The 26563-nt window shown below is 29.0% G+C and overlaps 3 protein-coding genes and 1 long non-coding RNA gene across 11 annotated transcripts; all 4 read left to right on the top strand.

Annotated features, from left to right (window-relative positions):
• Nucleotides 1–798: 798 nt before the first annotated feature.
• On the top strand, nt 799–2673 carry LOC124940557. Its single transcript, XM_047481081.1, has 5 exons — nt 799–940; nt 1051–1256; nt 1867–2070; nt 2172–2234; nt 2308–2673. Exons 1-5 carry the CDS (start codon nt 802–804, stop codon nt 2425–2427), a joined length of 732 nt encoding a protein of 243 aa, XP_047337037.1. The 5' UTR covers nt 799–801; the 3' UTR covers nt 2428–2673.
• A 5243-nt stretch (nt 2674–7916) lies between these two features.
• On the top strand, nt 7917–10067 carry LOC124940539 (prosaposin-like). Its single transcript, XM_047481064.1, has 5 exons — nt 7917–8109; nt 8197–8429; nt 9262–9465; nt 9543–9605; nt 9697–10067. The coding sequence occupies exons 1-5, from the start codon at nt 7995–7997 to the stop codon at nt 9826–9828; spliced, it is 747 nt and encodes a 248-aa protein (XP_047337020.1). The 5' UTR covers nt 7917–7994; the 3' UTR covers nt 9829–10067.
• Nucleotides 10068–12298: 2231 nt separating this feature from the next.
• On the top strand, nt 12299–15167 carry LOC124940333. Of its 3 annotated transcripts, none has more exons than XM_047480847.1 (5): nt 12299–12406; nt 12610–12723; nt 12800–13026; nt 14494–14697; nt 14762–15167. In XM_047480847.1, exons 1-5 carry the CDS (start codon nt 12388–12390, stop codon nt 14843–14845), a joined length of 648 nt encoding a protein of 215 aa, XP_047336803.1. In that variant the 5' UTR covers nt 12299–12387; the 3' UTR covers nt 14846–15167. The 3 variants fall into 3 exon arrangements, with proteins under 3 accessions (XP_047336803.1, XP_047336802.1, XP_047336801.1); XM_047480846.1 differs by having other exon boundaries at nt 12370–12406; nt 12592–12723; XM_047480845.1 differs by lacking the exon at nt 12299–12406 and having other exon boundaries at nt 12434–12723.
• Nucleotides 15168–19451: 4284 nt separating this feature from the next.
• LOC124940177 lies at nt 19452–23122 on the top strand. Of its 6 annotated transcripts, none has more exons than XR_007099438.1 (9): nt 19452–19510; nt 19600–19730; nt 20492–20639; nt 20963–21104; nt 21237–21338; nt 21666–22107; nt 22202–22330; nt 22648–22717; nt 22848–23122. It is a non-coding gene; the product is annotated as an uncharacterized LOC124940177 (long non-coding RNA). The 6 variants fall into 6 exon arrangements; XR_007099439.1 differs by having other exon boundaries at nt 21666–21844; nt 21924–22330; XR_007099442.1 differs by having other exon boundaries at nt 21666–21679; nt 21817–22330.
• Nucleotides 23123–26563: the final 3441 nt, after the last annotated feature.

Here is a 26563-nt window from a genome sequence, read left to right on the forward strand (position 1 = left end):
GATTTAATAAGGATATATAATTACTATCTGTTTTCAAACATATTAACATATAGTGTAATTACATGAACATTCCATTTATATATATATCATTCAAATATTTAGTAGTTAATGTTTTTTAATATTTTATTTATATTTATAATAAAATAAATGTTTATAAATTTTAAAATTATAAAAATATTATAAATATAACAAATTTAAATGTCTAATTAAATTATATATATATTAATATTTTATTTATATTTATAATAAAATAAATGTTTATAAAATTTTAAAATTATAAAAATATTATAAATATAACAAATTTAAATGTCTAATTAAATTATATATATATATATATATATATTCATAATTAAGGCCTTATTATTTTTTAATTTTTTAAAAAATTTAAATAAAATTAATTTTCTAATAAATCACTTCTTAACAATTACATCATTTATTTCATTAATCAAAATATTAAAATACCCTCTATTTTAAACTATAAGTTATTCGTGAAGACATGAAATTAGAAACAACAATCTATATCTAATTTACTCTAAATTCATTTATTGTCATACTATATTTATGGGTTGTCTCTCTAATTAAGGCTTTATCCACAAGAAACTAGCTTTCCCGATAGGAGCTTCTTGATATTTTTTTTTTTTTTTTGAATGATCCCTTCATCATTACTTTTAGTAATGTAGAAGAATCTTTGTGCATATGTATACTTGAAATAAATATGTCTATAATTATAATATTGACTATAGTGACTTACAATATCTCTTGATAATGCTAGCTAGTCTTAAAACTAAACCATATATATATATGCACCATCACCATCTCCATCTCATATCTCCATTCATCTTAACCATGGCGAAAACCTTATCTGCTACAAGTATCTTACTTGTCTTTGCCTTGAGCACTTTCTGGCTCTCCAATGCCGAAAAAGTTGTACTATCCAAAGGTAATTTTGAAGTTTTATGTTCATTTTGATTAACCATGGTATTAATGAAAAGATCAATCTATTTAGTTATTTCTTATTCTTCTATTATTATTATTGTTATTGCGAATAAGCTCCACACACCAAGAATGAAGTGATTATTATGGCGGAAGCAACAACAATGGAAAGAGTTAATGATACACATTTGAACAAAGTTTGTCATTTATGCGAAGATGTGACAGACGAGATACTTAAAGTCCTTCGATCAAAGAAAATGCAAAAGGGGATCATGAATATCCTCCATGGAACATGCTCTCTACTCTTTAACTTAAAGCCAAAGGTATACAACTAGTCATTTGTACATACTGTTTATAACTTTATACATTTATTCCATGACAAAAAAAAAATAGATCACCTGATAAGCCACCCAGCTCAAATGATAATAAGTTTTATCATATAGACAAATCTTATAAATTCAATTCTCACTTAGAAACTTTTGTTTAAAGATGGGTCATGACTGTGTGGTGGTACAAATCACCCCTAGCTAGAATTAAACCTGGGTCATAAGAAAAATAGTGATTTTGAGATGAAAATTAAAGAAATACAATTTTGGAAGTTAACTTGTTTTGAGAACATAAAAGTTGTGAATTATTTTGCAAATGCGGTTTAATCAAGAGGTAGTGACTCTATCAAAGAATGTATCGAAAAAAGGCCATCATGATTAATTGTCTTGAGAAATAAAGAAAAAAAAGTTTTTGAAGTTAATTTTTTTCCAATTGGGATGAGTTCAAACACATTATGAAAGTGTAAAACCATTTCATTAGGCACATAATTGCGAGTCCGTGTAAAATGTATGGACATAAACTATTAATTATTTAACTACTCAATCATGATCAATACACTTAATTTGATGCGTGAAATGAGATTAATTATGTGTTAAAATGTGGCAGTGTATGGCGACAGTAAATTCATATGGCCTTGTCTTTTTTACAATGGTACAAATAGTACAACCTAGAACGATTTGCAACTCGGTTCATCTTTGCTCACCAAACCCTGCTAATTCCACGACGTTTTTCATGTCCGAGGATAAATGTGATGTTTGTCACTATGTTGTCGGAAAAGCCCTAACTGAATTGAAGTATCCTAATAAGCAGGTGTGCATATCTCATGATGATGTATAATTATAAGTATAACATCTTTTATTTATTTTCTTAATTAATTTATTTATTTTGATATATGTTGACATGTATTTCAGTTAGAGATCATGATGGAATCAGTTTTGAAGAACTCTATAACAATGAAGAGCATCGAGGAGAAGGTTTGATTAATGACATGACTACATTGATTTAACTTATTATAGTTCATCGATTTTGTTTTAACTTATATTGTAGCAGATTCTAAATTCGGAATTTGCGCCCATGATCTTGGACAACACTAAACACTTTCTTGAAGCAATGGATCTTTGTGCTATGACGCGAGCTTGTGATTCACGTTATTCTTCCGATGAATGAAGAACTATTCAGTATTTTTGTATCTTAAGAAATGGAAAACATTTCAAACCATTGAAATTGTTGTATGTGAACTACCTTGGCAAGAGGACAATAATAATACCAAGATCAATAATTTTGTCCCTTGTAAAACAGAGTGTCTGTGTGTGCATGTGTTGTCAATGTTTCTCCAATGAATATTATACATTAAGAAACTTTGTTGTTTTATTCTGTTTGTATATGATTATTAAGGTGTGAATGATTTTTACATGTTTTTGTATGAATTGTATGTTGTTTTTTTTTTGTGTCTTTTGATTGGTTTTGTATGAATTGTATATATGTTTTTTTTTTTTTTGCTTTTGATTGGTTTTGTATGTTTGATAATTAGTAATTTTGTTTTTATTATAAATTCATGGGTATTTCTTTATCTTATTTGGTTTTGTTGGTAAGATTATGGACCAAAATATGTATCCGTTTTTTTAACTAACCTTTTTTTTTTTATTGTAGATACTTTTTGTAAAAAAATAAGACTCGTCATTCTTATTACCTCACATCATGTCTCATGTTTGGTAAGTAAGTTTGTATTGTTTGTGTTATGCTTATTGCCTTCTATGAGAGTGTTTTTTTATTAGATTTGGATAGGAAAATTTTAGAAATTTTAGTTTAGGGAATTTGAGGATTTATTTAAGCGAAACAACAAAAATATAACGTTAAAGAAAATTCAAACAAATAAATTAATAATGATAAACAATAACTCAAACTAATGTTTACGAAGATTTTTTGAAAGATAAATAAATAAGATTCAATTCAATCTTAATTTCTCATATGATTATGAAAGGACAATTGATGTGGTGTAACTCCCACGATTTGGCGTTTGGTTCTATAGCTTAACACGTGTTTATATGGAGGGACTACCGTGAGGAAGCTCAATGTTCGATTCGTTTCAACATAATTGGTTTGCGCGTCAGACATATCTTAAAATGAAACATTTAGTTTTTAAAAGATTTTGAAAATGCTTGGAGCGGTAAGAAATTAATTATGTAAATATAATTAATCATTTATTCAAATTTTAAATAATCTAGGAGGCTAAATAATAATTTAACCTGAACCCGATTTAAATTAATTAAACATAATCAATTTAAAGATTATTTATTTGAAAATTAGAGTCGCCAAAAGATTTTATGAAAATCAATAAAATGATACGTGTACAAACGTATTTATACTAGAGTTTCTAAAAAATGTGGTTCGTTGTCTATTTACGCTCTGGAAAGGTTTTCGCGCTATGTCACCGCGCCCACCTAAGGACGGTTTTCAAAATCCTTATAAATAAACAAATATGACTTCTATAAATCCAATTATAACATTCTTTATCTTTAATTAGTAGTCCATGGATTCTAAGTAAGGATTGACTTTAAATAATTGTACAAAATTATTTTAAAAAGGGGTGTGTACATGTTCCGTCAATGTTAAGATTTAATAAAATATGAAAATATCAAAGGAGAATGTTAGAATTTAAAAATAAATTCCAAACGGGTCCTGATCCAAAACATTGTTTTAGGAAATATCCCGAAAATATAAAAAATATCATTTTCTGACCTTTTGGGAATTTGAAAATGGTTCCGAGTTCCAAAATTACAAAATAATTTTGAATTTTGAAAAGTGGAATCAAATAGGCCTTAGGAGCAGAGTCCTAAGGTTTGTGTTTGGTTTGGCTGGTCTAGGCTCGGTTGGGCTCGGTCAAGACCGGTGGGGTTCGGACCATGGCTCGGTCGCATGGGTCAAGGGACCGGAGAGCTCGGTCTTGGGCTCGGGAGGCTCGGTCCCAATCTCGGGTGGCTCGGTCAAAGACCGAGGTGGCTCGTTCTCGGATCAAGTCTATTGGTTTAGGTGCTCGGTCTTAGGGTTAGGTGGCTATCGGTCATAGGTCTAGGGTTAGGGTCAAGTTTACCGGTCATGGGTCAAGTTAGGGTTCGGTCCAAGGATTAGAAACATTGGTCCTAGGGTTAGAAAATTCGGTCCTAGTCTAAGTGAAGGCTTGGTCATAGGGTTATGTTTATTGGTCCTAATTCTCGGTCCTAGGGTTAGAAAGCTCGGTTCTAGTCCTCGGTCCTGGATGAAAACATCGGTCGTGGCCCTCGGTCCTAACTGAAGAATGTTGGTCCTTCTCCACGATCCTAGCTGAAGAACACCGGTCATGCTCCGCGGTCCTGACAAAAATCGTCGGTCCTGGAAAAATGTTACCGGTCCTGACCCACGGTCCTAGGTCCGTTTTCTCGGTCCTTAGGACCGGGTTTTCTTATTTTGGTCCAAAATTTCAGAAGCTTATAACTATTGATTGGGATCATGAAATCATGATCCGTAAGTTACAGTAAGTTCATATGATCATGAATACCAAAAACCCTAACATAAATCACGATTTTAAGGCCCTTACAAGGATCAATTTTAAAACACCATTTCTAGGTCAAATTTTGAGATCTTTCAAATTAGGCTATTTCAAGGTCAGATTTTTGTTGCATTAGCTTTAAAAGGATGAATATATAGTTGATCTAAATCAAAACAAGAACATCATAATATCATTAGAACAGTTTTTGAAGATGGAATCAAAACCCAAATTTGTTCAAAAACTTATTTTGATCAAACATGATCAAAGTGGTGAAATAGTTGTTTGTAATTCATCCTAACATGTTAACAAACATGTATAACAACTAACTGGATAAAAAATGCGAATTAAAAGCAAGAACACATAATTTCAAAAATTTAATTTTCAAGCTTTATTTATAAAATTTCAGTTCGATCAAACATGTTTAAAACATTTTTACAGTTACTTAGAAATCATTCAAAATGTTAACAAACATTATAGAAACTGTCTAGATCAAAAAAATTTAGATTTAAATCAAGAATGAAAAAAATTTTAAAAATCAGTTTTCAAGTTTTGATTTTAAAATTTTTTGATCAAGATATACCCTTAGTCCCTTACCCATGCGAGTGGACTCGTAAGATTGGTCTGACTCGGTCCCGATTTATTCTTTTAACTCTCCTGTACGAGTACTCTTAGTTGGCTACGGAGTCCACGAGTTGACTCACCAATTATCCAACTAAGTCAGTATATTTTTTGTTTAATATAAGGGTTGGGCTGAAATTCTTTAAAAAAATAATTGTTTAAAATTGTTTCAAAAGGGAGCCAAGCCCAAATATTAGTTTGTTTTATAATAAGCTGGGCTAAAGCCCCATTTAGAAAAATGACTTTGGGTTGTAGCGCATCATTTTTATTTAATTTTTCGAAACCTACCTCAATAAAAAATAATAAAAATACTAATAAAGTAAAACATACAATAATTTCGAAGTTCAATTTGCGATCAAATACAAAAATACGTATTAGATTCTTTCATTTAATTAGTTACACAATATTTGACCTTGTTTTTGAATTGTAATTCTCTTGTTTAATCAATATTGTATTCACATGTATATTTATTTTGAACATTTAATAATTTCATTTATTTGAATTTATTCGATAGATACAATAGTACTGATCCTCGTATCATATCATGAATAAAATAGTTTCTAAGTCATAAACCTTTTTTTATTACCTGTAGTTTGAAAATGTTAAAAAGACTATTATATTGGACTTGAAATTCCACTCATTTAGAGTTAAAATATAATTAAGCTTTTTCAAGCCTAATTTGTCTTCCACAGCCTCTTTATTTGAATTCAAATCTTTAGGTCATTCTGGTCTAAATATATCATTGTCACCTTTTTATCCTTTCATTTATTTTTAATCTTTAAATTTTAAAAATACAAATATCACAATAAAATAATCAAATTCTTGGAACAGAGTACCTTTGCAAATAGGAGGATATAACGTTTCAACTTTCAACTAATCATGTAACAAAATAAGGGGGAAAATTGATTCCTGGTAAAATTTACATAGAAGCATTAACTAGATTGGTGACTTACAATTCTTCCAATAACCATTAATGATTCGAGTTGGGATGGGTTAAAATGAGCCGATTCAAGCACAAAAAACAATAAGGTTCGACTAGCTAGGCGAAGTATTTTTCTAGAAGGAAATTTGCCAACAACTATCGTGCAATAATTTGCGACGAAGAACAATGAACGAAAACCAACACAGGGAGGAAACTCACCGATCCAAGCATACTTCCAAAACAAAAGCCAACCTTTGCTATCCATATAAAATCTCAATATCGAGGTGAGCTGATTCCAAAGCGAACGAGCCAATGACTCATGTCAAGTTGTCAACTGGTCTGGTGGTAGCATTTGTGCTCAAATGTGAAGTTGACTCACAAAAGTTTGAGCCACTTACTTTCCTCAAAAGAAACTTATCGTTCTAATCAAGCTGACCCTAAGATTTGGATATCAATTAAGCTCTATTATAAGTTATTTTTAAATTTTTTGAACACTTTTTAAAAATATTATAGAAGTGTATAATAATTTAATGTTAAAATTAACTAAAACTTGTTAGTTATATTATTTATAAATTTAGTGACTTTTAGATTTTGGAAAAACTTATTTTTAAAATTTATTTTGTACGTGGTCCTCTAGAAAGGTGATCCTATACAAATTTATGTTACGTAGCCTGAGATCTTCTGCTACCAATGTAGTGTGCTCCCTCTGTTCCCTCTCACAAGGAGAGGGGCAATATTGTAAATAAAAGAAAATTTTTCTTTTATCTCCTTCTGAGAGGGAATAGAGAGAACACACTACATTGATATTGATAGCAGAGGATTCTGTCTCATGTTACTTAACCTTAGAAACAAATCTAATTGTAATTCACAAAGTCAATAGACTCTTTATCAAATACAAGTCACAATTATGTCACAAAAGGATCGTTGATAGAATTGAGCCTGAGCTCTAGCTAGTGACATTTAGTGAATAAGAAATGCACTCAAACTTGACTTGAGGAGGACCTTTAGAAACTAGATTTGCTAACCACAGATCAAGGCCAGGATGGAAGCAATTTCCTTTTTATTGTGCAACTTTTTGCCTAGTTACATGCATTGAATATGATATTCGATATTAAGTGTCCGAAAACATCTCCATCAGATACTATCTAACTTTCTTCCATATTGTATTCAAATTTGTGTGGGCATCCATAAAAATGCACATGTTCCTCCCTTATCATTTGCCCATGATAATTATTTTGGTTAAGAGAGGAGTAGATGAAGTGAGCTTCATGCTCAACTCTCTTAATGAATGTCATATACTTTTTATTATTATTATTTTAGTTGTAATTGGTAACATTTTATATTTTTTGCAAAATTATGGTTATTATATCCCATTTTCTTTTGTAGTGTGATGTCATAATATATTTATGGGTTGTCTATCTAATTGAGGCTTTATCCATAAGAAACATTTGCTTCATAGCTTCTTCATATTTTCTTCTTAATGATCCCTTCATCATGACTTTAAGTAAAGTAGAAGAATCAATGTGCATAGTCAATTACAAGATCTCTTGGTAATGCTAAGCCAGTCTCAAAGTAATTAAACCATAAATATATAAGCACCATCACCATCTCATCTCTCCATACTCAAAGATTCAAAGCCACGAAGATCACAATCGCGGCGCGACAACAATGGAAACAGCCTTATCGGTCATAACAAGCATCTTACTAATAGTATTTGCCTTGACCACTTGCTGGCTCTCCAATGCCGAACAAGTCGCACTAAAAAGCGAGAGTTATTCCAAAGGTAATTTTGAGGTTATATATATATGTAACATGTTTACATTGATTATTCTATTATTATTGTGAATATAAATCAATATTAATTTCTCAGCTCCAAACACCAAGTATAGTGTGATTATTATGCCAGAAGGGAAATTAAACACTCATGAAACAACAACAACAACAATGGAAAGAGTTAATAGTACACATTTAAACAATGTTTGCAATTTGTGCGAAGATGTGACAAATGAGATGCTTGAACTCCTTCGATCAAAGAAGACGCAAAAGAGAATCATGGATATCCTACATGGCTCTTGTTCTCTCTTCTTCAACTTAAAGCAGAAGGTATGTACATGCACCCATTTTATATTTCATTGATCAAGGAAAATAGATCACTTAAGTATCGAAAATGGTTAATAGTGATCTTGAGATAAAATAAAAATAAAAATTAAGATCATTTGTTTTCAATCGGAATAGATCATACAAGTTTTGAAAAAAAAAATGAAAATTATTCCACTAATAATATTATAGCAAAGTTTTTGTATGAGGATAAAGTTTTACAAGTTTGAAGTGGTGAAATTATTACATGTGATGGCAAGTCCATATAATAAAAGCTCAATAGTATTGAGATTAGAAAATAAAGGTTAAAACATCATTTCTTTTCAATTTGATCATGTCAAACAAGTTTTGAATTAATTAAATTATTTAATTAATTACGTAATTACTATCCCAATTTGACCATGTTGTTGTCTGTAATTCAATTATTGTTTCATTGTCAAATTTAGAAATTGTCTAAATCTGATCTTAAATTTTGTATTTTTTTTTCTCTTTTGGTTTTTTTATTAAAATGTCACTAAATTGTTTTTTTTTTTTAAAAAATGGAGAAAATCATCCAACAAAAAAAATTGCATTTATTGTACAATGCAGCCATCAAAACACTTAGATAGGGCATTCTTTCTTGACAAATAATGTGCTTCTTATTTCTATCTTGATTTTTTACTTTCAGTTTACATGTGAAATGTGTTTAAGCTTATATGGATGAATTTGCGACAACTTTTGCTAGATTTAAACTATATTTGTTTTCTTCTTTAAAACAAACGTGAGATTGTCAATTTTAGTATACTAATAAAAAGTCAAAAATTAAGTACTTACTTACACACTTGCTATACTATGACAGTGCATGGCGATAGTGAACTCTTATGGCCTTGCCTTCTTTGAAATTGTACAAATAGTACAACCCAAAGTCATTTGCCACTCAATTCATCTTTGCTCATCAAAACCTGCAAATTCCACAACGTATTTCATGTCCGAGGATAGATGTGAGGTTTGTCGCTATGTTGTAGGAAAAGCCCTAACCGAATTGAAATACCCTAATAAGCAGGTGTGCATGTCTCATTGATTATATGTAACATCCTTCCTAATTTAATTCTTATAAATATATGTTGACATGTATTTCAGTTAGAGATAATAAACGAATCTGTTCTCAAGACATGTATAACCATGGAGGGAAACGAGGAGAAGGTTTGACGATGACAAATATTATATTAAGTGTATCACATTTGTTTAATCACTGTTTTGATTTAATTAACATATTTCAATATATGTGTGGCAGTGCAAGATCCTCATTTCTGAATATGCGCGCATGATCATGGGCAACACTAAACACTTTCTTGAGGCGATGGATCTTTGTGCCGCGACGCGTACTTGTGATTCACGTTCTTCTTCGATCATGACAAATCGCTAGCTTTCGGGGACAAACAAAAATTATACCGAAACAATTGAAAGAACATTAATAATACTATCATAATCAATAATCTGTTCTCTATGTAAAAACAGTGTTAATTTGTGTGTGCATGTGCTGCCAATGTTAATCCAACTCTATATATAAGTCTAATTTGTTGTTTTTCTTTTGGTTGTTTTGAGGATGGGATTATTAAGGTCTTTTCATAACCTAATTATTTGATAATTTTTTATTATTAATCTAGAATTTAATTTCCTTTTATGTCTAAAAAAATTTAAAAGCTTGGAAAGAAAATAAAATCATAAACTCTTATCTCCATCTTAAGCATATATATCTTGTACTCTCTATTATTACCAAAACTTATATGTTATAAATTTCTCATTACCAATGCCATTTCAATATTTTCTCATTCTGAATGATAAAAATAAAAGTATATATTTTTAAATGTTAAAAAAATGTGGTTTATCAAGAAATTGTTGGAAAAAACATGGGTATGAGATTCAACAAAAACACAATATTGATGAACAAGTGTAAATCATTGACAAGATTGCGTAAAATGTTGAGATTGATAAAAGAAAAAATAAAATAAATTTATAGTGGAGTGAACTATGATCGAAAAAGAAAAAGATATGCTAGTGCAAGATCGGATCCAATTAAGGATAGTAGGATCTATATCTATATCGATCTCAATTCATGTGTGTTTTGAGTTGGGTACTCCTCCGCTTCTTTTTTGTTGAGCTATTTTGTTTATTGTATTTGTTGAATTGTTCTAATTTTTTTTTTATTTTAGTTATGATCATTTCTTTGTATTGCTATTATTTTTAATTTTAGTATAATCTTAATATGGATCATGAATATACTTTAAAATTTGTCTATAAAAATGAAAAACAATTATCATTTCTCATTTTAACACTCTTTCTTCTTCTCATTTAAGTGTTAATAAATAAATAATTCACTATGATAGTATAAGTAATAAGATTAATGTCTAAGAGGCAAATATCACAAATTAATATGATAATGAGATAGATTAATAATGTACGGTATATTGAGATGAGAAAATTAACACATAAGCTTTGATTATATTATTAGAGAGTAAAATTATTGTCATTTTCTTATGGACTCAATTATTTGGTTCTCAGATCATATAATATGTTTTTCGATGAAAATAAGTATAATCTGATGTAGATTTTTCTCTCTATTCGATCCTAGTTCGGTAAATATCATAATCATTCTCTTGGTCATTCTCAATAGGATGAGTATTGACATCGGCCATGTCGGTCCAGGGTCAATCCTAGGTAAGTCTCTTTTTAACGTAAAAGTGTGGAGTTATGGGTTCAAATCTCAACCAAAATAAAATGATGGCAGCTCAAAAAAAAATCACGTTTTTTACATGGACTAGACAGCTCAATTTTCGGGCTGGCTGGGAAAGCGAAGGATACATCCTTTGTGTCACAATAAAAAGTGTATACTGAATTGAGTGTGAATGATTTTTGGTCACCCATCCATCAAGCCATCAACATGATCATCATTTGCCTCCCTCCTAAGTTTAGTAATGGAACCTTGGCATGTCTCTTATATGGGACCAATGTTGATTTGTCTAATGTTTATCCCTAGTAAGGGATCATTATTGTTTCACTTTCAAGTCTCCTCAATTAATGAATAAATCTTAATATAAAGGTGACAATATGAATGCGCACAACAGGTTGTTTGACATATCCAAACCCAAACTATTCCTTTAAGGATCAAAATGAAATCATCCTAGCTATCTTAAAAGTTAAAATAAACACTTGGAAAAATATATACTCTTAAAAACCTTAATCATTTATTGTTATTATTGGCCATCAACCTCCAAGCTTATTTAACAAATAATTCTAATTCAATGCACCAAGAGGTTTAAGATTTTCAAACATACCCCCTCTAATTTCAGTATTTTTAGCTAATACTTCATTATTATCTCAATGCAAATCCCTTGTAGAATACTTGTACCAAAAGTTCCTTACTAACCCATTGCAAACCCTTTCTCAAATCGATTATTTCACCACGTAAACGAATTAATTGCGCATTTCAAAGAATTATTTGAAATTTTTAAGTACGGGCACACGATAATAATGTTATCCTTGTTGGATAACATATTTCCTCAAATCCAATGAAAAAACACAAGTATGAAAACAAAGAATAAAATACAATTGTTCTAGTTTAGATGTTTGTCAAAAGTTTATGCCATCGAATGGACATTATAAGAATGAAATAGTTTTAGTCTCTATATTTAAGGCTTTATCCACAAGAAACCCTTGCTTCCTCTATATGGGAGCTTCTTGATATTTTCTTGGAAGAGAAAATAACGATCCCTTCCTAATGACAAGAAGACTTTAAGACTTAAAGTAGAAGAATCTCTATGCATACTTGAATACTTGAATGTTTATGCTTGAAATATATAGGGAGTTATAATTATGACTAGTTATATTCATGTACAAGATCTCTTTATAAATATATATTTATACATACACCATCCACATATATTTGATATCTTCATACTCAAAGCCTCGTAGAAATACTACAACCATGGCAGCTGCTGCTAAAGGTAAGTACTATCCTTCCGAGATCATCGTGAATATGTTATCTTAGGTATCCATTTTTTTGTGTCAATTTGATGTTCTTTCATGATGTTTGTAACTTGTGACAAATCATGTTAGATTTTATATTGTTTTTTTTAAATAATGTGGACTAGTTCAATGATTTTATCCTTTCAAAATTTTTTGATACAAGAATTGTTCGCCTTATTAGTCATAATAGGTATCTTACTTATCTTTTCCTTGAGCACTTGCCCGGTTTCGAATGCCGAACAAGTCAAGTTAACACCCCATTTCATAGTTCCAAAGAGTGGCCACAATTCCACAAGTAATTTCCAATCTATATATCTTCTTCTATATATTCTAGTGAATATATATATAAATCATGAATAATAATTTTACAGCTCCAACAACCAAGCATGGTGCGATTACTATGCCTAAAGGGGAATTAAGAACTCATGAAACAACAAGAATGGAGAGAATTAATAGTACAAATTTAAACATTGTTTGCACTTTGTGCGAAAAGGTGACACAAGACATACTAAACTTCCTTCGATTAGAGAAGACTAAAAAACGGATCATGGCTATCCTTCATGGCTCTTGCTCTCTCCTTTTCAACTTAAAACCGAAGGTATGTATATTTTGTTTTAGAGAATGGGTATAGATGATCGTGTATTGGAATTGAGTGTGACAGTATATTTTGGCATTGTTTTTAAAAATAGATCAATTAATTAAGCTATTATTTGAAAGGCTCAATAGTCATAAGATGAAAAAGTAAATACAATTAAGAGTTCTAAAAAGTAGATATGGGTGATTTTATGTAATTTTTAATTAAATTTTTGTTTATTTTAAAGTTAGTCTAGCTACTTCATGGACTCATTAATTTGAACTATTTTTTTAGGGTATTTTTTTATTATTATTTAATTCACAATATTAATGAAGAGAGAGTACAAATCAAAAACAACTAAAACATATTACTATAAGATTACAATTCAACTAAAGCTCATTATATGTTTGATAGTGATTTATAATTTATTTTTCATTTTCAATTCAAATAACATTTAATGTTAATTTGTTTTGTAATTCTTTTTCTTATTTAATTTTAAATTAGAAAGCCTAAATTTGTTTTAAAATAAAAGTACCTCATTAAATTTAAAAATTGGCAGGTCAATTCAAAAATATCACATGAGTAAGCTTAATCAAATAGAAACGATGCAATTCCAGCAACGTAAAACTTGTCTAAATTCTTTTTTATACATTGTTAGTATAATTCTTTTTTATCACTAAGAATTATAAAATTCTTTATCCTAATTCTCTAATTACTCTTAATATGTATATCTTTTACTTGAGTATTTAATAAAACACAACTCTTGTCCTGGAGAGTAATATTTTACCAAGTTTGATTCCTAGTTGTTGTGAATGTGGAGGGAGGAAAAAAAAAGTGTTTTTTTATTAAACAATTATTATTATATTGTTTATTAAATTAACTAAGAACACTAAAATTGTGATGGTTAAGCCGTTGAGCTACGTTTTTTCTCGCCATTATAATGAGTTATTTCTAACAAAAACTATTAACGAGTGAACTTCAAGTGTCCACATTTCAGTATTAAATATCGGATTAAATATCATAAAGAGAACCTGATTTCCAACACATGATCCTTTTGTTTTAACAATCTTTCTCTCATTTTCATTTTTTATAAACTAATAACATGTGTAAATTCTATCATAATTAGCATATATATATTACCCATTAATAACAATAGATTAAGTAGATGAACATTTTTAGGTCAATATTTTATTAGCATTTGCTTATTATCCATTAACGAAATTTGTTATTGTAAGTTACCGAAACAAAATGTTTGCTTACATTTACTTTATCATGATTCAAATAACATATATAGCAGCACCATTTAGTACAGCTTATTATTGCGCATTATGGAGGGAACCGACTAAATTTGTAAAAGAATAGTGAAATATTTTTAAAATTTGCATTGCACATTACATTATTTATTCAATAACTCAATTATATATGAATGTTAGTTGATATGTGAACAAATAAATTCTTAATTACTTACCAATATTATAATTAATGTGGCAGTGCATTGCGACGGTGAACTGTTATGGTTTTGTCTTTTTTACACTTGTAAAAATAACGCAACCAAGAGTCCTTTGTCACATGGTTCATCTTTGCTCACCATCCTTGACTAATTCCACGACCTCTTTCATGTCCGATGATAAATGTGAAGTTTGTCGCTATGTCGTTGTGAAAGCCCTAACCGAATTGACACGCCCTAATAAGCAGGTGTGTATATATCTGATCCTTCAATTATCATCTTAACCTATTTATATGTTGGCATGTATTTCAGTTGGAGATGATAGAATCTGTTATGAATACCTGTAAGGCCATGAAGAAAAATACCGATGAGAAGGTTTTATTAATTACATTATAGTTGATCACTTACGTACTTTTGTTGTTTAATTCTTATTTTGATTTCATATATATATATGGTATCAGTGTGAGACTAGTCTCATTTCCAAATATGCGCCCATGATCCTGGCCAACACTAAACACTTCCTTGAGGAGATGGATCTTTGTGCGACAACACGTGCTTGTAATTCACGTTCCTCTTTTATCAAGACCGATCGCCTTCTAAAAAACGAGCATTTATCCAGTATTTATGTATCTTAAAAGATGACATTGTGTTTGTGCATGTGTCAATGTTTGTCCAACTCTTATATTATCCAAGAATTTAACTTCTTTTGGTTGTTTGATATTGTCACAAACTTATTTTTTTAATGATACAACTTATTTCATTAATTCATTTAATCGCGAAGATATTAAATAAGTTGTAAATATTCTATAAAAAAAAAAATAATCAAGTTCGACATTATTTGTTATAACTTATTATTAATGACCAATTCATAATCTATCAAAAAATCATCAATAAACATGATAAGAAATAATAACAACTCAAAGAAGATGCAGAATAGCAGTTGTCATACAAAAGCCTCAAAACATCGGTGAGCTGAGGACTCGAATCCGGCTTCCTACTGATTCGTCACCCCGAGTCTTTTCTTAGCTCTAGTTAGGGGTGAGCAAACGGGTAAACCCAACCCATATTACCCAACCCATATTCAACCCAAATTAAATTTACCCAACCCATAATTCAACCCATATTATTTACTAATATGGTTTGGGTATGGGTTGGGTTGAGTATATGGGTTGGGTAACCCAAATTATTTTATTTTTATTTTTTTATTTAACATGTATTTGACTCATTTAACACATTTTTATTTGTTTAACACGTTTTTCACGTTTTTGACAATTTTAACACGTTTTTCATACATTTAACACGTTTTTGATACGTTTAACACGTTTTTGGCACGTTTAACACATTTTTGACACGTTGAACATGTTTTTTATGTTTTTGGCATGTTTAACACGTTTTTAACACGTTTAACACGTTTTTGACACGTTTTGACACGTTTTTTCACGTTTTCGACACATTTAACATATTTTGACACATTTTGGCACGTTTAACACGTTTTAACACGTTTTGACACGTTTAACATATTTTTCACATTTTTGACACGTTTCACACGTTTTTGGCACGTTTTTGACACGTTTTTGACACGTTTAATACGTTTTTCACATTATTGACACGTTTCACACGTTTTTCACATTTTGGGCACGTTTAACACGTTTTGACACGTTTAACAGGTTTTTCACGTTTTGAGACGTTTAACACGTTTTTGACACATTTTGACACGTTTAACACGTTTTCGACACGTTTAATACGTTTTGTCACATTATTGACACGTTTCACACGTTTTTCACATTTTTGGCACGTTTAACACGTTTTGACACGTTTAACACGTTTTGACACATTTTCCACGTTTTGAGATGTTTGACACGTTTTTTTACACGTTTTTCACGTTTTCGACATGTTTAATATGTTTTCGACACGTTTAATACGTTTTTCACACATTCAACACGTTTCACACATTTGACACGTTGGACACTATTTTCATGTTTTGACATGTTTAACACATTTTTAACATGTTTGACACATTTTTCACGATTATGACATATTTAACACATTTTGACACATTTTTCACGTTTTTGGCACGTTTAACACGTTTTGACATGTTTAACATGTTTTTCACGTTTTTCACATTATTAACACGTTTGTAACATGTTTAACATATTTTCACATGTTTTTCACGTTTTTGGCACGTTTAACACGTTTTGACACATATTTCATTTTTTTGGCACGTTTAACACGTTTTCCTCATTTGTGGCACATTTTGATACGTTTAACACGTTTTTGACACGTTTAATATGTTTTTCACATTTTTGACACGTTTAATACGTTTTCACACGTTTAATGTCAAACGTGTGAAAAACATATTAAACGTGTCGAAAATGCCAAAAAGGTGTTAAACGTGACAAAACGTGTTAAAATTTATCAAAACGTGTTAACGTGCAAAATAATATGCTAAACATGTCAAAAATATGTTAAATGTGTAAAACGTGTTAAAATGTCAAAAACGTGTTAAACGTGACAAAAACGTGAAAAATATGTTAAACATGTTACAAACGTATTAAACATGTTACAAACATTTAAACGTGTTAAGAATGTGAAAAACATGTTAAACATGTCAAAAATGTATTAAACCTACCAAAATGTGAAAAACGTGTTAATGTGTGAAAAACGTGTCAAATATGTCAAAAACGTGTTTAAATGCCAAAAACGTGAAAAACATATTAAATGTGTGAAATACGTGTTAAACATGTGAAAACGTGTTAAACATATTAAAAACGTGTTAAAATGTTAAAAACGTGTTAAACGTGCCAAAAACGTGAAAACCGTGTTAACGTGTTAGTTATGTTAAAAACGTGTTAAACGTGCCAAAAACGTAAAAAAAACGTGTTTAATTTGTCAAAAACGCGTTAAACGTATTAAACATGTCAAAAACGTGTTAAACATGACAAAAACGTGTTATTAGTATGAAAACATGTTAAACATGTCAAAATTTTGTTAAACGTGCCAAAAACATAAAAACGTGTTAAACGTGTGAAAAACATGTTTTAAGTGTGAAAACGTGATAAAAATATTAAAAACGTGTTAAAGATATAAAAAAACGTGTTAAAATGTCAAAAACGTGGTAAACGTGCCAAAAACGTGAAAATCGTGTTAAACTTATCAAAAACGTGTTAAATATGTTTAAAACGTGTTAAACGTGCCAAAAACGTGAAAATCTTGTTAAACTTATCAAAAACGTGTTAACGTGTTAAATATGTTAAAAACGTGTTAAACGTGCAAAAACGTGTTAAACTTGTCAAAAACGTGTTAAACGTATTAAACATGTCAAAAACGTGTTCAACGTGACAAAAACGTGAAAAACGTGTTATTAGTGTGAAAATGTGTTAAACATGTCAAAAACGTGAAAACATGTCAAAAACGTGAAAACGTGTTAAACGTGTCAAAAACGTAAAAACGTGTCAAAAATGTGAAAACGTGTGAAAACGTATTAAACGTATGAAAAACGTGTTAAACGTGTGAAAAACGTGTTAAACATGTCAAAAACATGTTATAAGTGAAACGTGTTAAAAATATTAAAAACGTGTTAAATGTGTGCAAAACGTGTTAAACGTATGAAAAATATGTTAAACATGTCAAAAACGTGTACGACTTAAAGTTGGAAAATGATTAGTTTATATTGGATTAATAATAGAGAATTAAACTAAATTTATATAATTTGGGTAATTTGGGTAACCCTAACCCAACCCAAATTAAACTCAACCCATACTCAACCCAACCCATACTCAACCCAACCCATATTAACCAACCCAAATTAATATTTTGGGTTTGGGTTAGGGTTGGGTTTGGGTAAACCCATATTATGCTCACCCCTAGCTCTAGTTAATTAACATTAGAGCGAAGTTTGTATCTTCTCTGTTTGTACGTTATTTAGTGTTTTGTTGCCTTAACTTTCGACATTTTAATATGTTTCACTTGCTCATTATAATGAATCTTTCTGAGGCCTTCAGATTATGCCTCTTAACCAAGTCCTTTAAGGTATCAAGCTGCCATCATCCGACTGTGGTTTTGTTTTTTTTTTAATTTTATGTATTTATTTCGGAAAACTCACAATTATGTTGTATTTTATAAGTTTAAAGGGATGTTATAATATTATATTTATCTTATGATTTTGGGATATTGTTTCTTGGGTCATTTACTAATTAACCCTAATTAGTTTCCTATTTAAAATAATCTTATGTAATATTTTCCATACACAATTATAATAAAATGTAATTGATTGCTCTATCTTCTCAATTCTTCTAGCTAGTTACTTTATATTTTAATGTTATGTGACATACCCACCACTTCTAAAGTTGTTTTTGGTGGTCCATGCTTTTGACACTACAACAAAACATACTTTCAGCAACCCTTATATGCCAACGCATATTAAGCGTGGGTAAAAATTAAAAGAAAAAAACTTTTACCAACCCTTATACATATACTATCACCTTTATTTTATTTTTTTTTATAAAAAAACTTATAATTTAACTATTCTAAATTTTAATATTTTTTATGTTTTATTTTTAAACTTTACAAATATTTTATTTTTTAAAATTAAATTTGACTTAAAATTTTATTAACATTAAAATTTAATTATTATTTTCTATATAACATAATTTTTTTAAACATTTACAGTATTATTTATTTTTTATTACCATATGTGTTTTATTGAATTATTATTTAAATTTAATTAAATAAAAGTAAAAAATAATATAAATTAAACATTATATTATATTTAAAAATAAAATTTTAACTTATATATATTTTTTTTAAATTAGGATTTAGTATATATTGAAAAGCCCAACACTAATTAAATTTATGTTTTTATTAGTAATCAGTATATAAAAAAGCCCAATACCATTTATTTTTTTTATTAGAAATCAATATAAAATAAAAAAAAGCCCAATAACACTATTTATCTAACCTAATTAATGAGACTACTGACTGTTCATTTTCAAACCTAACTATAGTTTCAAATGGGAACATATTCCAAACTTGGCAGAGCAGCAGCTCATCGATGACCAGAAGGTCAGAACTCTCTTCTTTCCCACTATTGTTTCAAATGGGAACCTAATTTTTTTTTGTTAGGTTAAGAAAAAAATCGTTGTTCATTTCAGACTCTCTTCTTCCCCACTATTGTTCTCGCTCTCTCCCTCTCCAAATTCAGTTCAAATGGCAGATCAGCTCACCAATGATCAGATTTCCGAATTCAAGGAAGCCTTCAATCTTTTCGATAAAGATATAGATGGTAAGGTTTTTGTATATCATAGTTCCTTCATCTGCTTGTTTTCTCTTAGATCTGGATGAGTTTATTTAATTGTGCCTATTTGTTTCATGCCTGGATTCGCTTTTTTACTTGAGGCGAGTCCTCTCCTTTAATGATTTTCTTATAATACTGATATAGTGGAATGACCATAGGGACTTTCGTTTTTCTCTAGTTAAAATTGAGAATCAGACCTTGATGATTATGTGAGCTGAAACTAATCTCTTATTTCATTTTAGAAGGCTTGAATTTGATAAAGTGATCCTAATATCTTCCTTTTTAGTTAATGTTAACAAGCTGTTTATATTATATAATTCATTCTGAAATAGATATGGCTTGAATAGACTAAAGAAAGATACCTAAACTAGTAAGCCAAATTAGTGCATTTTTAAGGTCATTAGTGTAGGTTTAAAACTGCACCAGAATGATGCTGAACCAAATCATGAGTCAGACATATTCTAAACTTTTGATCCAACACTATTTTCAAAGTAATCAAAGTGTACAATCTGGAAAGTATGACTTTGAAACCGATTTTAGGAACTATATTTTGTAGAATGTAGATTGTAGCTCGAATTTTGAATAATACTATGTCATTATAACCTTTAAGATGTTAACCTAAATTCTCTGAAATGAATTATCTTTTATTAGTATGTATTGAATCTTTCCTATATAATTTGATCATTAATTTGAAACAATGATTAAGTCAAATTAGAAATAAAGAATTGAGAGATGTCTTCTTAATTTAGGACAACATTTCGATTGAATGTGAAGCAACAAAATGTCATTCTAACGACATTCTTTAGAACTCGGCCTAGGTATGGAATCAAATGTGCACAATGTTGTCCATTAGGGCTTGCCTTGATCTGCGGGTTGTGGAAGTTGCTCCTTTTATAGGTATGTTTCTGAGTTTTTCCCATTAATTTGTTTCATCTGTATTACTAAGTTTGCAGGTTTTCCAAAAGCTGACTTCAAATATTGTTTGTTTTTATTGGATTTCTCAAGTAATGTATTTATTTAGTGCAAATGACTTGGTAAGATGTTATGGTGATACTTCTTAGTTGTTTATTTAAGTAGAAAGAACGGAATGGTGAGTCTAACTTTGTGGGATTAATGACCCAAATCAATTCCCTTTTTTTCATAATATAAAAAGTTTCATGTATATTTCAAATAGTTTCAGGATTTAAGCTCATTTGAAAAATCATTCATCGTTACTCCAGGAAACAACGATTGTTTGTACATTATTTTCTATTCAAAGGCTCTTGTACTGGAAATTGATGCATACAATGGAACAATTCTCTAGCAAAAGAATGTTGGTCCATTAAGTTCTGCAGACTTTGCTCCCAACAGTTGATTCCATTGGTGAATATCCACTACCTTCTTCCTTTATTATTTTTAAATAATATAAAAAGTTTCATGTATATTATTAAAAGTTAGGTTATCCGAGTAAAAAAGAACATTAGAGATATAAATATTTAATTTATCATCTTACAGGTTGGATCTCTTTTGGTTTACTAGATGGGTTATTTTACTCATTTTCTTCTTGGGATTCTCAAAAGGTTCTCTAAATAAGACAAATAAGATTATGTAATCCAGGTAAGCCTGTAACTTGATTGCTTGGGTTATGTTGTTTATTTAGTGTTTATTTATCTTAGACGGAGATGCAAGATAAGATTAACCATAAAATTGGAGAATATAATTACATATCAGCAATGAAACCTACAAGTGTTGTGTTGACTTTGCTTCTTGTACCTTCTGGTTTCAGTTCATTTTGCTTCTTGTACCTTCTAGTTTCATTTACTGGTCTTAAAGTTATCTTGGTAAAATTTTGGAAAAAAATATTTTTGTTTTAAGATACAAAACAATTAGTAGTTCCAAATGGGAACATTTTGAAATATCTCAAGCAGTTTTTTTTTCTTTCAGAATGACAGAATCAGGTCAGCTTTCATCCTTAATCTTTGAGAGTGACTTGCTGCATTTTCTTGTGCTGCATTTTCGTAGGTCAGCTTTCATCCTTAATCTTTGAGAGTGACTTGCTGCATTTTCTTGTGCTGCATTTTCGTGTGGTTTACAGGATCTTCTAGTCTTCGTTAGTGCCTCAAGTGAGATACTTACCTATCTTAGAAGTTATTTTTAGTGATTCAACTTAAAGTTCTTGAAAGATTTTTGATTTCATTGCAGAGATGGTAGTCCACTTCATTGCCATAGCAAAAGTAATGAATTCTTAAAACTTGATATAAATATATTAATTCATTTATTTGGGTTAGTTTTCTAATAGCTTCTCCAAATGTTGGTTGGTTACCAAGTCAAAAACTTGAATCAAGCTATTCTCTTTCAGAACCCAAACATGATGACATCTACACAGGTAATCCCAGGCTTGTCAATATTTCATAAGAAAAAACAGATTATTTCCAAAAACTATCTTTTATGATTTAAAAAAATTTGAATGAAATGAGCAGGAAACTGTGGTATTTCTGGTATTGAAGTCAGTAGTATTGATCCTTTTGGCAATTGGTGTTAGATTCTGTTCCACACTCTGAAAAAAAGAAGTAAAGGTGAACAAGAGTGGGAAGTTTCTGACAAAATTGGTAAATTAGAGTCTTAGAACATAACTCTGCATCCTTATTATGTGTGATATTATTCTAGTAGAGAAATTTTTTAGTGTGTGCTCAAGTGTAAAGATTGTCCATATTCAAATTGTCAAAGGATAAAAAGTACTAAGTAGTAAACTTTAAGAACTTCTCTCTCATTGGAGCTAATTACTTGAAATTAATGTATTTTATTAAGCAAATAGAACATGAGTGGTAAGTTAACATACTAATATTCTTAAATTAATTTAATTATTTAAGTCTTTTTTTATTATATTTGAAATGTTTTGGTTGAATTATTATATTTGTTTTTGTAGAAAACAATTTGGTTTGCTGGAAATGTCTCAAGCATTCAGGTTAAAGTCTAAAGATAAAAATGCAACCCAGGTATTCCAGTCTTTTATTTTTCACCTTTCGACGCTTTCATTCCAGTAAGTATAGAAAAAGTGGCAAAGATTCAAACAAAGAGGTTGGGCATTCATTGATTTTACTGAATTTTATTATTGATTAAATCAAGGAGCTGGGGAAGTGAAAGCTCATTTAGTAGACAGCAAGAAGTGGAAGCCTATCAGAGAAGCCTCTCTGTGTTGAAGCGAGATATGGCCAATAAAATGCATTTTATTGATCCGGTTCTATTCAATGCAAATGCTCATGCGCTGGAATTATAAATTACAGAGGCCGAAAAGAAAGGGAAACTTGTGACAAGTTGTAGTAAGCATAAAGAACTAAGTACAGTAAAGTTTTTGTAATATTTCCTATTTCTATTTAACAAAGTATGAATAGTTCCTTGAATTTGGTTATTCCCTATTTCTATTTAATAAAGTATGAATAGTTCCTTAGTTTGGTTAACGGGTCCTTGAATATAAGCTTTGCTAATTTTGGTGTTTTTATTTAATTTATAAAATAAATTAAAATAACATCTAAAACAAAAGTAAAACTGAAAAATAGTTTAAAATTAAAATATATACTTTTGGCGACGTTTGAAATTCATTACCAACGCTTTTTAAGCGTTGTTAAAACTTCTGACTTTCGGCAACGCTTGTACCGACGCTTAAATAAGCGTGGTAAAAACTTGCGCCCACCCTGCTTTTGGCGACGCATGAATAAACGTCGGTAATATTTTTAGCGACGCTTTTAAGGGTTGGCAGATATCTTTTTAAGCGTCGCTGTAGGTCTTTTTTGTTGTAGTGTGAGGACTCCTCTCATATGAATCTTCTCATAGAACACATCTTTCAAAAATTGGATCACCGAAATGATGAGGGACGTGGTCCTTTTGAACCCACCCAAGTGTCTTATTTGTTATATCACTTTTGAGCCAATTTTTAGGGTATCAAATGGAACATTCATGAGACAAAATTAACCCACATGAATGGTATCAACGAAATGTTGAAGGAGTCGGTTGTTTAGATTCACCCTCAATTCATTAATTACTTTTATTTCTTCATAAAATTTTATGTTATTCAAAAATAAAACGACAAATAATGAAAAAAAAATTGAAAAAACAGAACAATAATGTACAAGACGACAAGAGATAAACTTAAGAAAAGTGCCTACAAAGGTGGCATGAACAAATGTATCGAAGATAAATATATAACATCAAATAAAAACTCGGAATTAGTCATTGTTCATATATTATTCTCTCCGAATGTCGTTCAAAAGGTGAATGTGCACCCTTAGTGAATATCTGCCGATATGGTGATCAAAGAATTTGAAAAAATCTTGATAGAAGAATCACCAAATTAATACTAAACCGAAAAGGAAACATGTCAACTCATTTTATTAAATAAGGGAAATTTTCTTTATTTCAAAAATTATAACAAAATAATGTAATTAAAATACTAGAATTAAACTTATAACAAAATCTCATTTATCTGTTACTTGAAATATTATATTAACTATGACATGAGAATTGAGTTGCATTAAGCCAAATAAATTAATTTATACTTATTTTTTATTTAATAATTATATTTTATGTTTTATAATAAATATAATAAGTTTATATCATTTTTAATTAAATAGCATAGTTTAATTGGTTATATATTTTTGTTAACCTATATAGTGACATATGTATTAAACATGGTTGATAACTCATATACCTAATAAGTTTGTATTATATTTTATAGAGGGCTTAGGCGGTAGGCATTATTCTCTCTTTTGTCTTTCAATATTTAATTTTTTCGATATAATGTTTTATTTCGTTATGTGGTTAAATGATTTCCATTTTTTATTACTTCAATGACACGATAAAATATAAAAATATAACAAGTATAATTTCGTAGATAACAAGTATAAAAGTACTAAATCATCCCGACTATACTTAATAAAAATTTAAATATAAAAATATTAATAATCTAATTTTTTTTATCAAATAAGATTTTAATCTTATAATTATGAATCTTTTTCTAAATAATATACATAAACAAGCAAAACTTAATCTTGCCAGATGTTTATTTTTATTTTTAAATTGTTAAGTCATGCACATAAATTGTTAATAATAATGTGTTGCAAACTCTAATAGCAATTTAGATCGTGGGATCAAAGTATCAAACCTCATCAAACACAGGCTGTACACCGAAGGTTGACGTGGATATTGTCTTCAATTATATGAGAGAAGACAAAATAAATAAAAAAATAAATATATTAATTAATTAATAATATATATGCATTTGCTACACCATGATCCTTGTGGCCCATCTTATTTATTTTACTTGGCTCATCTCCATTCAAATCTGACTTTAAAAAAATTATTGATAGTGACAAGCACTTATGTTAGTTTGATTACACTTTAATTTATTCGTTAATAGCTTAAATATATTCAATAAAAATTAAATTATTTGTTTTAATTCTAAGTAGTTCATAACAGAATTGTATTTAATTCAGTTTTTTTTTTAAACCTCATAAAAATGACTTCTTCATAAAGAATCATCACAATCAAACAAGTACTAATCTTACATCACTTATCTAATGTCTACAGCAATTTTAAATTATGAGTGGGACACCATCAATAATTGATCTATATTATATTATATATTATATGAGCTCATTTCTTGTTATTTTTTGCATCCCATTTTTTAAATCTTTAAATTTTGATGAGGTCTCATCTCATTTTATTATTCTTTTTAAGTCAGATTTGAATGATGATATCTAATGTATAAGTATGCCGAAAATTTAAATTATGTATTTGAAATTGTTTTTAAATTAATTGACTATGTAATCTTGTTTATTTTTTTTATACTAAAGAGATGGTTTGATGTGTGTTTTTTGAGATTTTTTTTTTTAATTTTACCTATTTTTTTTTATAAAAAATAACATAGTATGTCATTATCATTTTAACCATCAAATAAGTAATTTCATCTAGTAAGGTTTTGTTCGGTATAAGTTATTTAAATAATTATAACCCAAACAAATTATATTATTCCCCTAACTAGTCTATTACATTATTCAATTCATTATTTAAAATATTAAAATATCTTTATTTTAAATTATGATTTTTTATATTATAATTATATATCAATATCTTTTTTAAGTTTTTTTTATCAAAAAATTATTTTCTTAAAATTATTATCCATCATTATTTTCTAAATAACCCGTTATTTGAATAACTCAATCCGAACAAATATATGTATACTTTATCTTTATAAAATTTAAATTTTAAATAAAAAAGAATATTATAATAATTTAATAAATTAAAAACTCAAATAATATCATTTTAATTCCATAATTGTTTTTTTTTTTTTTTAAACCTCAAATAAAAATTCTAAATGTCCTATCGATTCAATGTATTCGACTTTTTCTTTTCCTAGATATTCGAATTAAATGCGGTCAAAGATGAAGAATAAATGTAACTACGTGTTGGGTGCATTGATTCTGTAACAACTCATCAATAGCTAGGAATAGTAATTTGATGTCGACCATGAGTTAGATTTTGATAATGTTATTTTTTTTCTCTAATTTATATTAATAAGAATAGTAATTTGTTTTATATTACCAATAAAAATACAACAATTTTATCTTTTTCACAAAATTTACTTATTAACTCAATAAGTTAAACCATTGAAATAAAAGAGTTATGATTGATGAATTTTGTGTTAGTTTTCAAAATAAAACAGAAAAACTCAATCAGGTTATTTTGAAATAAATGAAGGGTTATCGAAATAAACTAAATTATTTGGATTGTTAAAAAAAATAAAAAAAATAATAAAATTTTGTAATTTTTATTCTTTATTATGAAAC

The sequence above is a fragment of the Impatiens glandulifera genome, chromosome 5, assembly GCF_907164915.1.
Source record: "Impatiens glandulifera chromosome 5, dImpGla2.1, whole genome shotgun sequence".
In the NCBI taxonomy this organism is placed as follows: Eukaryota; Viridiplantae; Streptophyta; class Magnoliopsida; order Ericales; family Balsaminaceae; genus Impatiens; species Impatiens glandulifera.